Raw genomic sequence first — 13715 nt, forward strand, 5'->3', positions numbered from 1 at the left:
CAAAATGGCAGGCCTGGCTGGATCCAGAGATGAGAGGAAACCAATGTTTAAGTCTTCTTCACCTATAAACATCAATTCAGTCACCTATTCGGGCAACATCTGTTGAGCACTTACTTGAGCATGGCCCTGGGTGAGCCACGTGGGAGCTGGGACAGGGGTTCATGGTAACACAGGAATGCGGTTTGGGCGGTCCTGCCCGTGAGAAAGCAGCCTGCACCTTGAGTCTGCTCAAGGGGAGTCCATGATGCTCCTCATTTGAATTCTGGTTCTGTCTCCTTCCTCCAACTCTCAGTGAGCCCAGGAATGTGAAATTTAAAGTCCCTTGTAAAATAGACAGACTATTAGTGTCCATAGAATTACCTTTCCTTATGTCATCACATTACGGCTTTATCTTCCTCTCTCTTAGGTGGTCACAAAATGGAACTGAAATATACTTTAAACTTTGTTTATTGTTAGCAAATGAAGTTTGCTCTCTGTACCTGAAGTAAAACAGAATTATTTACTTTGCCCCAAATTCAGATATATTTTTCCCCTAATATGTAATCCCTGATAATTTTTGTTCCCATGGACTTGGGGATCCTGAAATGGCAAGAGGTGTGTGCGGTCAAATCCTACTTTCCCAGGAGCTTAAGAATGGCTGAGGGCAACTGGGAGAAGGAGAGGTTAAGAAGTGATGGTACCCCTATGACCAATTCCTTATTGATGGACATGACAGTGTTTCCAACTTTTCACTACTACTGCAGTAAACACTGCCTTGGTGTGCTAGGGCTGCCTTAATTAAGTACTGCAGACTGGGTGGCTTACCAGCAGAAATTTACTGCCTTACCATTGCAGAGGCTGGAAGTCCAATATGCAGATGTTGGCAGGAATGGTTTCCTCTGAGGGCTGTGAGGACCTGTTCCAAGCCCTTGGCTTGCAGGTGGCTGACTCCTCACCTCATCTTCTCCTTCTCTGTGTGTTGATTGATCTGTGTCCAAATCTCGTTTTATCAGGATACCGCTTGTACTGGATTAGGGCCCTCACTAACGACCCCATTTTAACTTGATTACCTCTGTAAAGACCCTGTTTCCAAGTAAGGTGCTAGGGGTTAGGACTTCAACATACCTTCTCTTGTGGCAGTGGACACAATCCAAGCTGGACAGACGTCATGAAAGAACAAGGTGGTTCACTGATTCCTTTATTTATTTAGGAGGTAAGGGGAGGAGACATGGGGTGGGGGGCCAGCAGAGGAAAATTACCTACAGGAGAGGGTTGGGAAGGGTTTGCAGGGACTGAGCTAGAAAGCAGTAACACTGATTCTATAGTTGAAAAGGAGTAGTGCACAACTGTAAGTACCTGGTGTGAGTTTTGTAATAAATCCTATCTTATGAATAAGTACAGTGGAATACTACTTAGTACATTCATACATGTTTCTATCATCTTGAGATTTTTTATATATACAGTATATGATCTGTTTTTATAAATGTACAGCTTGAAAAAAAAGAGATCCTTCTTGTAATAGGTACAGCATTAAACACAAAAACCAACATGGGCCAGCCACATTCCAACTGAAGACCCAGAGAAAGCCTGGCCGACAGCCCAGCCTCAGCCCCTGCAGCCCAGCAAAGTGTAAACCAGCACCCACTGCACCTGCGGGCTCTGCGGGCCCTTGACATTTGCACAGGAAGTGCCTGCTCACGCCAAGCCCCACCTGCAGAGAGTGGGTCTTCCCTGAGGGAAGGTGGCCGAGGAATGTGTACGTCAGGTAATGAAAAGAGGGATGAAAGAAATGTGCTCTTCAACTAAAGGCACTTGTCAGTGGCCGCCTACAGCCATTCCCTGGGCCTGGTGAGTGAGCAGGTGCTATTTTGTTAGAGTCAGCAAGGTCTGAGTGGACCTCACCTGTCCTCTCACCAGGTTTAAATAGAATAAATAAATCTGAGTGGGTGCTTGGTTTGCCCTCCGGGGTTCCTATGAATAGGCTACCTTTTAGGATCATTTATGGAGTGACATTCCCTGTCCCCAGCCCAGCTTTTGGAAGTCCTCCATGGGCAAGATGCCAGAATAGCTCCAGGCCTTGCAGAAGCAATTGCTCACTATGGACCAGGAGAGCCCCCAAATGTCCCCTCCCCTGTCTGTGCCTGAAGTTCCTCCGTCCTGTGCATCAGAGTCTCTGTGCGCCTCAGATCTTGGTCACGTAGTTGTTGGGGAACAGCCCCTGCTTGCCTCGTAGCCGCCCGGTCCACCAGCCAGAAGGATCTGCAGGGACACAGATGGTGGAGGTGATGGTGAGCAAGGCTTTCTGCCCAGGCCAGATGCACCCTGCTCCTGTGGGTGCATCCCACGGGCAAAGGGCTCCATCCATGTTCTTTCCCTTCTTAATTTTAATGAAAACTAGACATGCAGATGTGCCCCTCAGGCCCTGTTCCAGAAGAACCCGCTGCCCAGATGTGAGGTTTTGCTGTCAGTCTCCAGCTCTCGGCCCTGTGGGATCTGCCCTGCCTTGGAGACATTGCTTCTCTCGGGGCCTAAGCCTTCCAGCCTCCCCTGTGAGCAGTCCCGGCTCTGGGGCAGCTGCTGGGCTGGCAGACTGTGAGGTCGCCTTGTGGTCAGATGGCTCTAATCCTGCTTCCCCCCTTTTCTTTCACAGTGGCTATTCCCCCACTGCATCTTTCACACTCCTCACTCCACCTCACAGCCTTTCTGGGAGAACTGATCTGCAACACTTCACCGTAATTCCGTCCCAGCTTAATCCCAGTCCCTTCAGCAGTAATTTGGTATATATTTTTCTGTGATTATAAACACACACATTCATTTTAAACAGGCCATTCTATACCTTACTATTCTGCATCTTGCTTTTCAATACTCAATAATCTTTCCATGACTATCTCATTTTTTAAACAGCTGCATTGTATACCAAATTTTATATGACATTCCCTTACTGATGGACATTTGTTCCCCAATTTTTCATTGTTAATGCAATAAATGTCCATACATATGTCTGTATTATGTCCACGCGCAAGTAGTTCTATAGGATAGATTCTTGGATCAAAGAATATGCACCTTCTAGTATCCTTTGTAAGAAAATCTAATTTATTTTTTGTAATAGGTAATACTTTCATGTGTACTTGCAGAAGTACAAAAGGATAAACAGTGAAAACAGCTACCCAGATCCCTTCTTTGAGGGCAAGCAGTATTACCTATTTCTTGCACTTTCTTCCAGAGATATTTCATGTCTATAAAGGCATTTATTCAAACAAACAAACAAACGAAAAAACCTCTTTTGTACACAAGTGGTAGCATACTACATGTTCTGTACTTTTTAAACCTTAATAATACATACTACAAATCATTTCATATCTGTATATAAAGAGCTTCTGTATTCTATAGCTGCTTATATTCCACTGTTCATATCATTTGCCTATTTTTCTATTGGTTGCTGGTCTCTTATCTTGTTGATTAGGAGTTCTTTATATACTAGTGAATCTGTCACATGAGTTACAAATATCCCTCTTCCAATTTTTATGACATTTTAATATTTGAGCAGTTGAATCAGATGATGATTTTACAGCTTTTTAGTTTTCTATCACTTTTAGAAATCCTTTCCCACACTGACAGTAAAAGAAAACTCTTCTATACTTCTAGGACTTTCATGTTTCTTTTACGCATGTAAATATTAATTTATTTGGGACTTATCTTGGGGGAAGGGGTTAATATATAAATCCAAAGTAATCATTTTGATACGGGGATTTTACAATTTTGATAAATACTGTTAACTTTCCTTCCCAAAAGTCTATTCCAGCAGTAAATAGTGAAAGGAGGTACCTATTTCCCTGACTAACCAAAGATATTACACTCCACACTTTATTTGCAATGACAAAATCCAGAAAGTTCTGAAAATTAAGTTTTCTGAAACTCATTTCATGGGAAAGCTTGACCTGAACTGACATGGGCTTGTTTATGATGTCTCTTTCCACTGCATGTGAATGCTCTCAGGTTCCACGGCAGAAATACCGAGGCTGATCTAAGCTGTTTCCCTGGGACCCGCAAGGGGTGTTACATAGTATGAAAAAGCTCCCATCTCTGATTTCTGAAACTCAGTTAGCTTGAAGGATTTGGATTAGGGAATGTGAACTCTCACTTTTTTTTTTTTCTTTTAGCCTCATCTCGCAGCTTGCGGGATCTGAGTTCCCAGAGTAGGGATTGAACCTGGGGCCCGGGCAGTGAAAGCACTGACTCCTAACCACTGGACTGCCAGGGAAGTCCCTCTCATATTTTAATCTTTGCTGCTATCACAGATGAAATGCTTTGCTTTGCATTTCGCTGATGGTTAAGGAGGCTCTACTGTGCACTGATTGCCTCAATAGCCTTTGTCCACTTTTGGGCCGGATTATTTGTATTATTTACATGGAGGAGCTATTTATATATGTAAAACATTTTTGCCTAGTCTGTTTTCCATAATTTAACTTTGTTCCCAGTGCTATTCACCATATAGGTTTTAATTTAGCCTTTTTATGAGGTTAAATCCCATATGGTTTTTGAGTTTGACATCTTCCATAGGAAGACTTTTCTCACCCAAAGATTAATATAATATTCTAGGTTTCCTTCTAAGACTTTTGTAATTTAATTATATAGTTTTAGATCTTTAATTTATCTGATATTTATTTTGTGTATGAGGCAGAGATCAAACTTTATTTTCTTTTCAAAATGGCAAGTAATTGTCTATCCTTTCCCCTGATTTCAAATGCCACATTTATCATCCATTAAATACCTATGCACACAAGGGTCTGCTTCTGAATGCTATTCTATCCTTTGTATCTATATGTCAATTCCTGCACTCACACCACACTGTTTAAATTACAGCAATAATTTATAGCATGTTTTGATAACTTTTAGGACTCTACATTTTACGCAAATATGTTTTAATTATATCCAGTACATGTTATTTCTAGAAAATTTTGAAAATACTGAGAAGTGAAAAGAAAGTAATACTTAAAGTTCAACACTTAAGGAGACCACTTTAACATTTTCTATTTTTAAACATTTTTTTTAGAAAACATTTTTCTATTCCATGTGTTTTATATTTTTACAGAAATGAGACTGTAGTCCACAGTCGCTAACCTAACTTTTTCCTTTTCTCCATGAACATTTTTCCATTTCAATAATGTATGTACTTTTGCATCATTATCTTTAACACAAAAATTTTTGCATCAAAGTTCACTGAATGGGTATAGCAAAGCTTATTAAACTAATCCCTGTCACTGGATACTAGGTCATGTCCCATATTTTTGCTGAACAAAGCTGGTGATAAAAATTCTGTTTGTATTACTAAGAGTTTATTTCAATACTTTTTTTATTACAACTTTTGAAGGATACTAAATGACTTAAAATATTAACACCTGTAGAAAACCAGATGGCTAAAGGAGATAAAAAGAGCACCCAGAGAACATTTAGAAGGAGGTTGGTCTGGGGACCTGGAGTTCTCCTGGGAGTGAGCCCAGGTGATTCCTAGAACTGCCCTTGGCCACCTCTTCCTGAGAGCTAGCCCTGCCATGAACCACTCTCCACTCAGGTTGTCCTTACTCTGCTCATACACCTTGGATGGCTCTACTCTGTCTTGACAACTTGTCTTGAGCCTGACACCCAGGGCCTCTAGGACCAGGCCACTCTGGCTTCATCTCATCCCCCATGACATCTCCTCAGGGATTCTGCACCTGGGTTGAGTGTCGGCTCATTTTCCTAAAAGGACCCACTCTTTCCAGCCTCCATGGCGCCTCTCTCTGTCAGTCTTCCTATCCCTCACCACAAATGCCATTTCCTTCATGGGGCTTTTTCTAACATCCTAAGTTAAGAGTTATCTTTGTTTTTTATGCTTCCATAAGGAATAATGTTTGATTATATGTATATTATATTCTAACTTACCTTCTTTACCAAATTAGTAACATATTCAGCCAAGCCCACAGACCACTTTTATAATGGATGTTACAAGTTGTCTCCCTGGCTTCCATTCCATCTACCTTCATTAGGAGGAGGCCATGAAATCTGGGTGGGAGAGGCCTAACTCCCGTTACCTCGGGCTGTCCCAGCCAGGTCTAACCCACTTGGGGTACAGCCTTTGCCTTGCTACAGAGATTGATTCAGGGATGGGCACATGACCAATTTGGTCCAATCTGAGGGAAACCTGGGACCTTTGTCCAATGGCTAAAAGAAGTTTCAGAGGTAAAGTGGATTTCGGAGGTGGTTTGATCTGTTGGCTTGGAACTGATACAGCCTTTTTGCTACCATGAGGAAAAACAGCCTGAGGAGGGAACAGACACAAAGAAGAGGGCAGAGCTGAAAGAAGTATTTTTTAAAAATGAAGCTGGAGTCTTGATCAGCCTGAAACCTGACCTACCTCTGCAAGTTTCAGTGAGAGGAGCCCACAAATTCCTTTCACATTTATACTAGTTTTTTTTTTTTTTTTTATATACTAGTTTTTATAGCAATATAACCATATGCTTTTTGGAGGCTGTCCCAGCCAGCCATGCACTTACCTTCTTTGATAATATCGATAATGTCATTGGCATTGAAGCTGAGTTCGTCTGTGTCCTGAGCATCATAGGCATACAGAGCCTTGCACTGTGGCACCTGAGGCTTGGGCTTGGGCTGGGGCTTGGGTCTGCCCCCTGCTGGGGGAGGCCGGCTGGTTGTTTGTCTCCGGACCCTGTGGAAAGAGTGGAGGCAGGTGAGAAGGGACCCAACAGGAGGCAGCAGCACCACATGGTAGTTTGGAGCATGGGGCCAGCACTGGCCAGCTCAAGTTCAAGTCCAGCCCTATCCTTAGAAGGACATGTCACTTCCTAAACTTTCTCAGAGAGTAAAACACCCTCCCTGACAAGGTCATTGCAAAAGCATGTAGCTAGCTCTTCATAAACATTACCCTCTGTTGCTGTGTCCCCAGCATAGAAGGAAATGTGGAAAAGACACACATTCCTACCAAGGTTTATAAAACATATTTACACATCTAAATGATAATAAAACAAATAGTCATGTATCTATCCCCCTCCCTCAACTGTGGAAACAGAACTTTGCCATAGAAGCCTGCAGGTGCCTCTCCTCAACTGCAATCCCTACCAGAATGAACCCCTAGCTTGCATTTTGTATTAATAATTCTGCTTTGCTTTGTAGTTTTACCACGCACATAAGTATCCCTAAATGATACTTGTAGTTTGTCTGTTTTTTAACTATATGAAATGAATCACATGCTACTATCGCTTGCTCCATTTTTTTTTCCAGCCGCACTTCGTGGCTTTTGGGATCTTAGTTCCCTGACCAGGGATTGAACCCGGGCCACGGCACTGAAAGCACCGAGTCCTAACCACTGGACCGCCAGGGAATCCCCTCACTCGCTCCATTTTTGAGATGAACACTGTTGATGCATGTAGTTTGATTCATTCATTCTCACTGCTTTATACTTACTATTCCATTGCATGAATATGTCACAATTTACTTATCTAGTCCATTGTTGATGGTTACTTGGGATGATTCCAATTTCATTACAAAGAAATGCTGCTGTGAATGTTCTTGTGCAAAAGTTTATCCAAAGTAATTTCTCAACATCAGCACTACTGACACTTTGGGCGGATAGATAATCCTTTGCTGTGGGGGCTGTCCTTTGTACTGTAGGGTATTAAGCAACACCCCTCGCCTTTACCCCTGGCACGCCAGTAGCACCTCCTCTCCCTGGTCATGATCATCAAAAATATCTCCAGCTTCAGACCCTAATCCAGGTCTTGTAGCTTTAAATGTATTCTTTCTACAACCTGTGCAGCCTCCAGTCACCATTCATACACTGTCTCAAAGGCATGTAACTCTAGGTTGGTCCTAGTTAGTGAGATCTTTAAACATATCTGGAACAACCATTTATTAAATATGTTCATGAAAAGCATTTAGAGAATGCATTTAGGAAATAGAAATATAGCCAACAGTCCCCCCTCCCCCTTAGCTTAAGGACTAACCAAAGTGAAGCCTACATTCATTCGCTTACGAAAGAAACTTAAGATTTCTTCTAAGAGGGCCTGGGCTGAGCTCAACATTGTGGCGCTGGCTGGGCCTGTTAACACCTGTGGGAGGAGGGAGGAAAAGGGAGGGTATTTCCTGGGGCTTGAGTTCTGGAAACAGCACACCCAGTTTTGAGCTGTGCTCTAAGGAGGCCAGAGCCTCGCTGTCCTTGCTGAGGTCCTGTGATAATAGATGCTGCTGGCTGCTGAGCAAGTTGGATCACGAGGGAGTTGGCTGGGGGTGAGGGGTTACTGGCTGCTAGCTGTCCCCAGCAGGGGCGGGGGGTTCCCTGAGTAGGAGGGAGCAAACCCCAAGGTAACTTAGGCTCCACTCTTCTCAGATCAACCCCGTCCCCACCTTCCCACCCCCACCAGACGCTTTCTTTCATCGAAGAGGAAAGGCGTTGTATAGATCATTAGCATGACATCATTTCCTTCCTAGTCTATTGGAAATCCCCATTCCCTGCTTGGGAAGTGCTTGCTTCTCTGAAAGCTGGCTGGACAAGCAGGTTTTTAATTAAGCAACCTATATATTAGGGATGTGTCAGCATTTGGCTCTTATTAGAGCCATTAGCCTGGATACCAGAAGTCATCTGATTTCCCAGTAACAAGGAATGGAGGGGCTGGGGCTGTGGTGTGTGCATTACAACACCCTGGGAGGGAGGAAGCCTCCACTCTGGCAGTTCCAGGAAACAGGGTTGGGAGGGTACGTGCACATATGCACACGTGTGTGTGCAGGCTTACGTGTGTGCACACACATCCACTCACCAAATATTCATAGATGAAGAGTTGGCCTCTCTTATGTCCAGGGGAGAATACAGGTTGATGGGGTGTCTGGAGCCCAAGAGTATTTGGACTTAGGTGCATTCTCTGGGCAGGGGGGCCTCTTAGCATGGAGGCAAAGCTGGATGACCCTCTGGAAAGAGGGGCCATCCTGCCTGCAGCCTTCCCGGGAGTCTCCCCGCTCGCTCCTCTGCCCATCTGCCTCCATCTTTGATGGAGGTCACCCAGTTCCTCCCCCTTCATGTCTTTCCTGCCAGTTGCTTCCTTTCGAGGCTCCCTGAACATCACCCCAGCTCAGCATTTATTAGTTTACCTCACCCTCCACTGAAAATCCTTCCAACAGCTTCTCTCTGCTCTTGGCCTACGAAGTCCCTGTCAGGTGTGGCCCTGCTGGCTCCCAGCCTCCCATCCTGCTGCAGACCACACTGGCATCTTCCTACCTCTCTTCATGGAAGTCTGACCCCTGGTTGGGGTTAGGACCCCTGTCCACTACTCCTAGCCTACATCATATTTGCTGGTGACAAGTATACTTTCCCCCTAAGATCAGGAACAAAACACAGGTGTTAGCTCACCACTTCTGTTCAATACCCACTGGAAGCTCTAGCCAGAGCCATTAGTCAAGAAAAATAAAAGTCATACAGATTAGAAAAGAAGTGAAAATACCTCTATTTGCAGACGAGATGATCTTGCACATAGAAAATCCTAAGGAATACACTAAAAAAAAAAACTATTAGAATAAAAAGATTCAGCAAGATTATAGAACACAAGATCAATGTATAAAAATTATCTGGGGACTTCCCTGGTGGCGCGGTGGTTAAGAATCCACCTGCCAGTGCAGGGGACACGGGTTCGATCCCTGGTCCAAGAAGATCCCACATGCTGCGGAGAAACTAAGCCTGTGCACCACAACTACTGAGCCCACACACCGCAACTACTGAAGTCCACGTGCTCTAGGGCCCGCATGCTGCAACTACTGAGCCTGTGTGCTGCAACTACTGAAGCCTGTGCGCCTAGAGCCCATGCTCCACAACAAAGAGAAGCCAGTGCAATGAGAAGCCCGCGCACCACAACCAAGAGTAGCCTCCACTCGCTGCAACTAGAGAAAGCCCATGTGCAGCAACGAAGACCCAACACAGCCAAAATATAAATAATTTAAAAAAAATCAGCTCTATTTCTATGCACTAGCAATGAACAATTCAGAAATGCAATTGAGAAAACAATTTCATTTACAATACACAAAGAGAATATAATACTTAGGAGTAAACTTAACAAAAGAACGATGATCCTATTTATATGAAATGTCCGGAAAAGGCTTATCTATACTGACAGAAAGTAGATTAGTGGTTGCCTAGGGCCGGGGGATGGGGGAATGACTGCTAAGGGGAAGAAGGGTTCTTTTCGGGATAACGAAAATCTTCCTAAGTTAGATTATGATGATGGTTGCACAACTCTGTGACTATACTAAAAGCTGTTGAATCGTACTTTTTTTTGGCCACGCCATGAAGCATGTGGGATCTTAGTTCCCCGACACGGGATCGAACCCTTGCCCCCTGCAGTGGAAGTGCAGAGCCTTAACCACTGGACCATGAGGGAAGTCCCTGTTGAATTGTATTGTACTTTGAATGGGTTGATTTTATGGTATGTAAATTATATCTCAAAAAACCTGCCTTAAAAAAAAGAAAGTAAATTGCATGGGCCTCTTTGGGCTCTGAAGCGCACTCCTGATACCCAGAGTGAGCTCAGCCAGCTTGTACTACAGCAAGCAGCTGCTGAGTGTCCCACCCAGGATCCGGGACACAGTGGAGGAGAGGATGGAGGTGAGGGGACCATTTAAACACCTGTGTGAACACGGCCACTTCATGGTCTTTGATCCTAAGGCATCAGAGGCTACTTCCTCAGTAAAACCAATCAAAGTAAAACCTCAGGGATTACTGGGGGATTTGGGTTCCTGTGTACAGTAAACTCTTGGCAACAGTTGGCGTGATTGTCCCTGGACAACTGCTACCATGCAGTGTAAAGGCATCTGGTCATTTATCCCTTGGCTGAATGGGGCTCACCACACTCCACAGTTGGGAGAGGGGAGATTCCAGGTAGCTTTGAGATGGGGCGTTGTTTGCTGGGGGACAGAGTGTGGACTGGGGGACTGTGTGTGATGGGGAATGGACGTGGAGGTGGAGAAGAGCTCTGCATCCTGCATCCGGAAAGGGGCTGCTTAGGCAATCCCGAGGTAACCACTGTCTGGCTTTTTCCTTCTTAAATGTCCTCTGTAACCAGGAAAGGGCACAACTGCTCCAGTAGGGCAGCACCTTCGCAAAGTGAGCCAGTTACAGCAAAGCCCTCCTTCTCACTCGTCACTCCTGCCTCATTCTCACATCTAAGCATGTCCTCACTCTTCTTGTGAGTGTTGACAGATGGGGTGTGGTCTGGGAACCCCTGCCTGGAGCTCTGGGCAAGGTACTGTGCTGGGCATTTTCAGATGTTGCCTCATTGAACCTCACAACAGTTCCCGCGCAACGACTGACCTAGGTTCCTGGAACTTCCTGCTGGCTTCATCAGTGGACGGCACGACGCATATGCAGCAGGCTCCCAGAGCTCCAGCCACACGGCCTGTCTGGCCCCGTGGCCTGGCCATGCTCCCCACCCCGTAACCACCGCTGCTAACTCCTGCTCAGCCTTTGGGTCTTGTTTCACCCCGGGCAGCATCCTCTGGTAGCCTGCACCTGCTCAGAGCAGGGGGTCAATGCAGTGGGACCGGGGCCTGCACCAGCTGACTCCCTGGCAGGGCAGTAGATTCCACGGGGGCGGCTGTTCTCACCACTGTGGACCCTGGACCTGGCGCCGGGCCCAGGAAGACTGTGTGGCCTCAACCTGCATGTTCTGAGGGAGTAGCAGAAGGGACAGTGGCTTAAGAGTCAGAGTCAGCGCACTGGGTTTGAGGCCCAGTTCTGACACCGGCTGGCATGTGACTTGGGGCCATCACTTCACCTCTTTAGGGATCAGTGTCTTCACGGGGTAAAAAGAGGGAATTCCGGCAATGGCCCAGGCCCTTCTTCTAATTCTAAGGAGGCTTTACAGCGTGCTCTCAACAAGATCCCTACGGTCAGATGTACCATGGAACACAGGAAGCCTGCCCCTATGGGGCGATCACTCTCTCCATTCACCACACTGTGGATCTGGAAAGCACCACAGAAATCAGTCTGCGAGAACAGCCATTTTCCCAGCTCTGTTCCACAGACGCAGCCTTCAACCCAGACAATCTCCTTCCACCACTAGGTGGCGATCCTGTGCAGTCAATAATGAGGAGAGAGGATGGCTTTCTACCAGCTGCCAGAAATTATCAAGGTCTTTTAGGTGCTGGTTGACTCCACTTACAGCCACGAAAAAGGGATTGAGATTTTCTTACACAGCAAACAAGACCCCCGTGCCCAGGGAGCAGGAACTGGCTCAGCCCAGCCTGTGAGAGAGGCTTGTTACGCTTTCAGGAGTTTTGTGGTCAGTTGCTAAAGAGAGTCGTTATTAAACATGAAATCGAACACATTTAACTGAATAAATTATATTAAAAGCAAAGGCAACAAATACTCATAATCTGACCCTACCTAATTATCTTACCGCATTTTACATCTCTCCATGCTCTTGAAGTTATTAACGTCTGCTACCTACCTGTGGTGGGAACACCGTAGGACAGTGGGAGACTGTACATCTCCCCCCAGGTCTGGGACCAGGGGAAGTCACCTTGGTAGCTTGAAATCGGCCACAGTGAGCAGAAACTGACAAATGTTACAGCTGCCGCCTTTTCATCCCCAGAGAGCTAGTCGTTCACAGCACACCACTCACTATCCCTCCACTACCCTCATGATAACTCACTTTCACTCATTTAAAAGTGCTTTGCCTAGATTTATTTTGTAATGGATATGCAGGATTTAGATAATTTTGGTAGGGCTCACATTTTATGATATTTGTATTCCAAATAAACCTCACATGATTGAAAACTGTTATAAAAACAGCTATTTCATTGGGATAATGGGGGCAGGAGCAAGAATTTCAGATTCACAACGACAAAGTTATGTTTCCTATTGCCACTGGTATATAGTTATAAAACTCTGCATCACAGAGCAAATCCAGTTGTTTCATTATATGTAACTCTGGCACAATGTAATTTAGTTTTCCTGTTACCATGTGACCCATCATTTCAGGGTAATCTGTACGGTTGGCCCTTCACATCCATGGGTTCTGCATCCCAGATACAGATTCAACCAACTGAGATTGGAAAATATTCAGAAAAAAAATTCCGGAAAGCTCCAAAAAGCAAAACTAGAATTTGCTGGGCAGGGCAACTATTTACATAACATTTACATTGTATTCAGTATTATAAGTAACCTAGAGATGATTTATAGTACACAGGAGGATGTGCATAGGTTATATGCAAATACTATGTCAAATACTGTGCCATATTATATAAGGGACTTGAACATGAACGGGTTTTTGTATCTGGCCTGTATGTGTGTGTGTGTGTGTGTGTGTGTGTGTGTGTGAGAGAACAAGTCCCCCGTGAATACCAAGGGATTGTACACACTTACCACTTTATTGTGTCTATTCTTCATTAAGAAAAGAAACACATGAAGAAGCTCGGCTACAGCACCTTGCTTTTACAGCAGGTCTTTTTCTGAGTAGGGAATTAAACATCCAATGCAGTCACATTATAACCCACACCACAAAGTTTCCTGAGTAATCAAGCACATTATACCCAGTTTGCTTTGTGAAAACCTGCACTGCTAGAGAAGCCCTGTTTTAGTGCCTGGGAAGACCAAGTGGTGCCTTTGCCCTGAGACATCAGGATGCCGACCGACCTCTGAGCCACAAGAGGCCAGAAGCCCAGTAGAACACAAAACGCCAAGTGACGTCAATGACAACAAA

The 13715-nt window shown here is 44.9% G+C and overlaps 1 protein-coding gene across 1 annotated transcript in view; it reads right to left on the reverse strand.

The window, feature by feature from the left end:
* Positions 1-1161: 1161 nt before the first annotated feature.
* Positions 1162-13715, reverse strand: part of MYO1E (myosin IE) — a 201966-nt gene continuing 189412 nt past the window's right edge. Inside the window, exons 27-28 of the mRNA XM_082445188.1 lie at positions 6513-6682; positions 1162-2238 (exon numbers count right to left, since the gene is read on the reverse strand). Of these exons, the coding sequence (XP_082301314.1) occupies positions 2162-2238; positions 6513-6682 (247 nt within the window). The 3' untranslated portion in view covers positions 1162-2161. The remainder of the gene's footprint in view (positions 2239-6512; positions 6683-13715) is intronic.

The sequence above is a fragment of the Balaenoptera physalus genome (assembly GCF_965194825.1).
Source record: "Balaenoptera physalus genome assembly, chromosome: 2".
NCBI classification, from domain to species: Eukaryota; Metazoa; Chordata; class Mammalia; order Artiodactyla; family Balaenopteridae; genus Balaenoptera; species Balaenoptera physalus.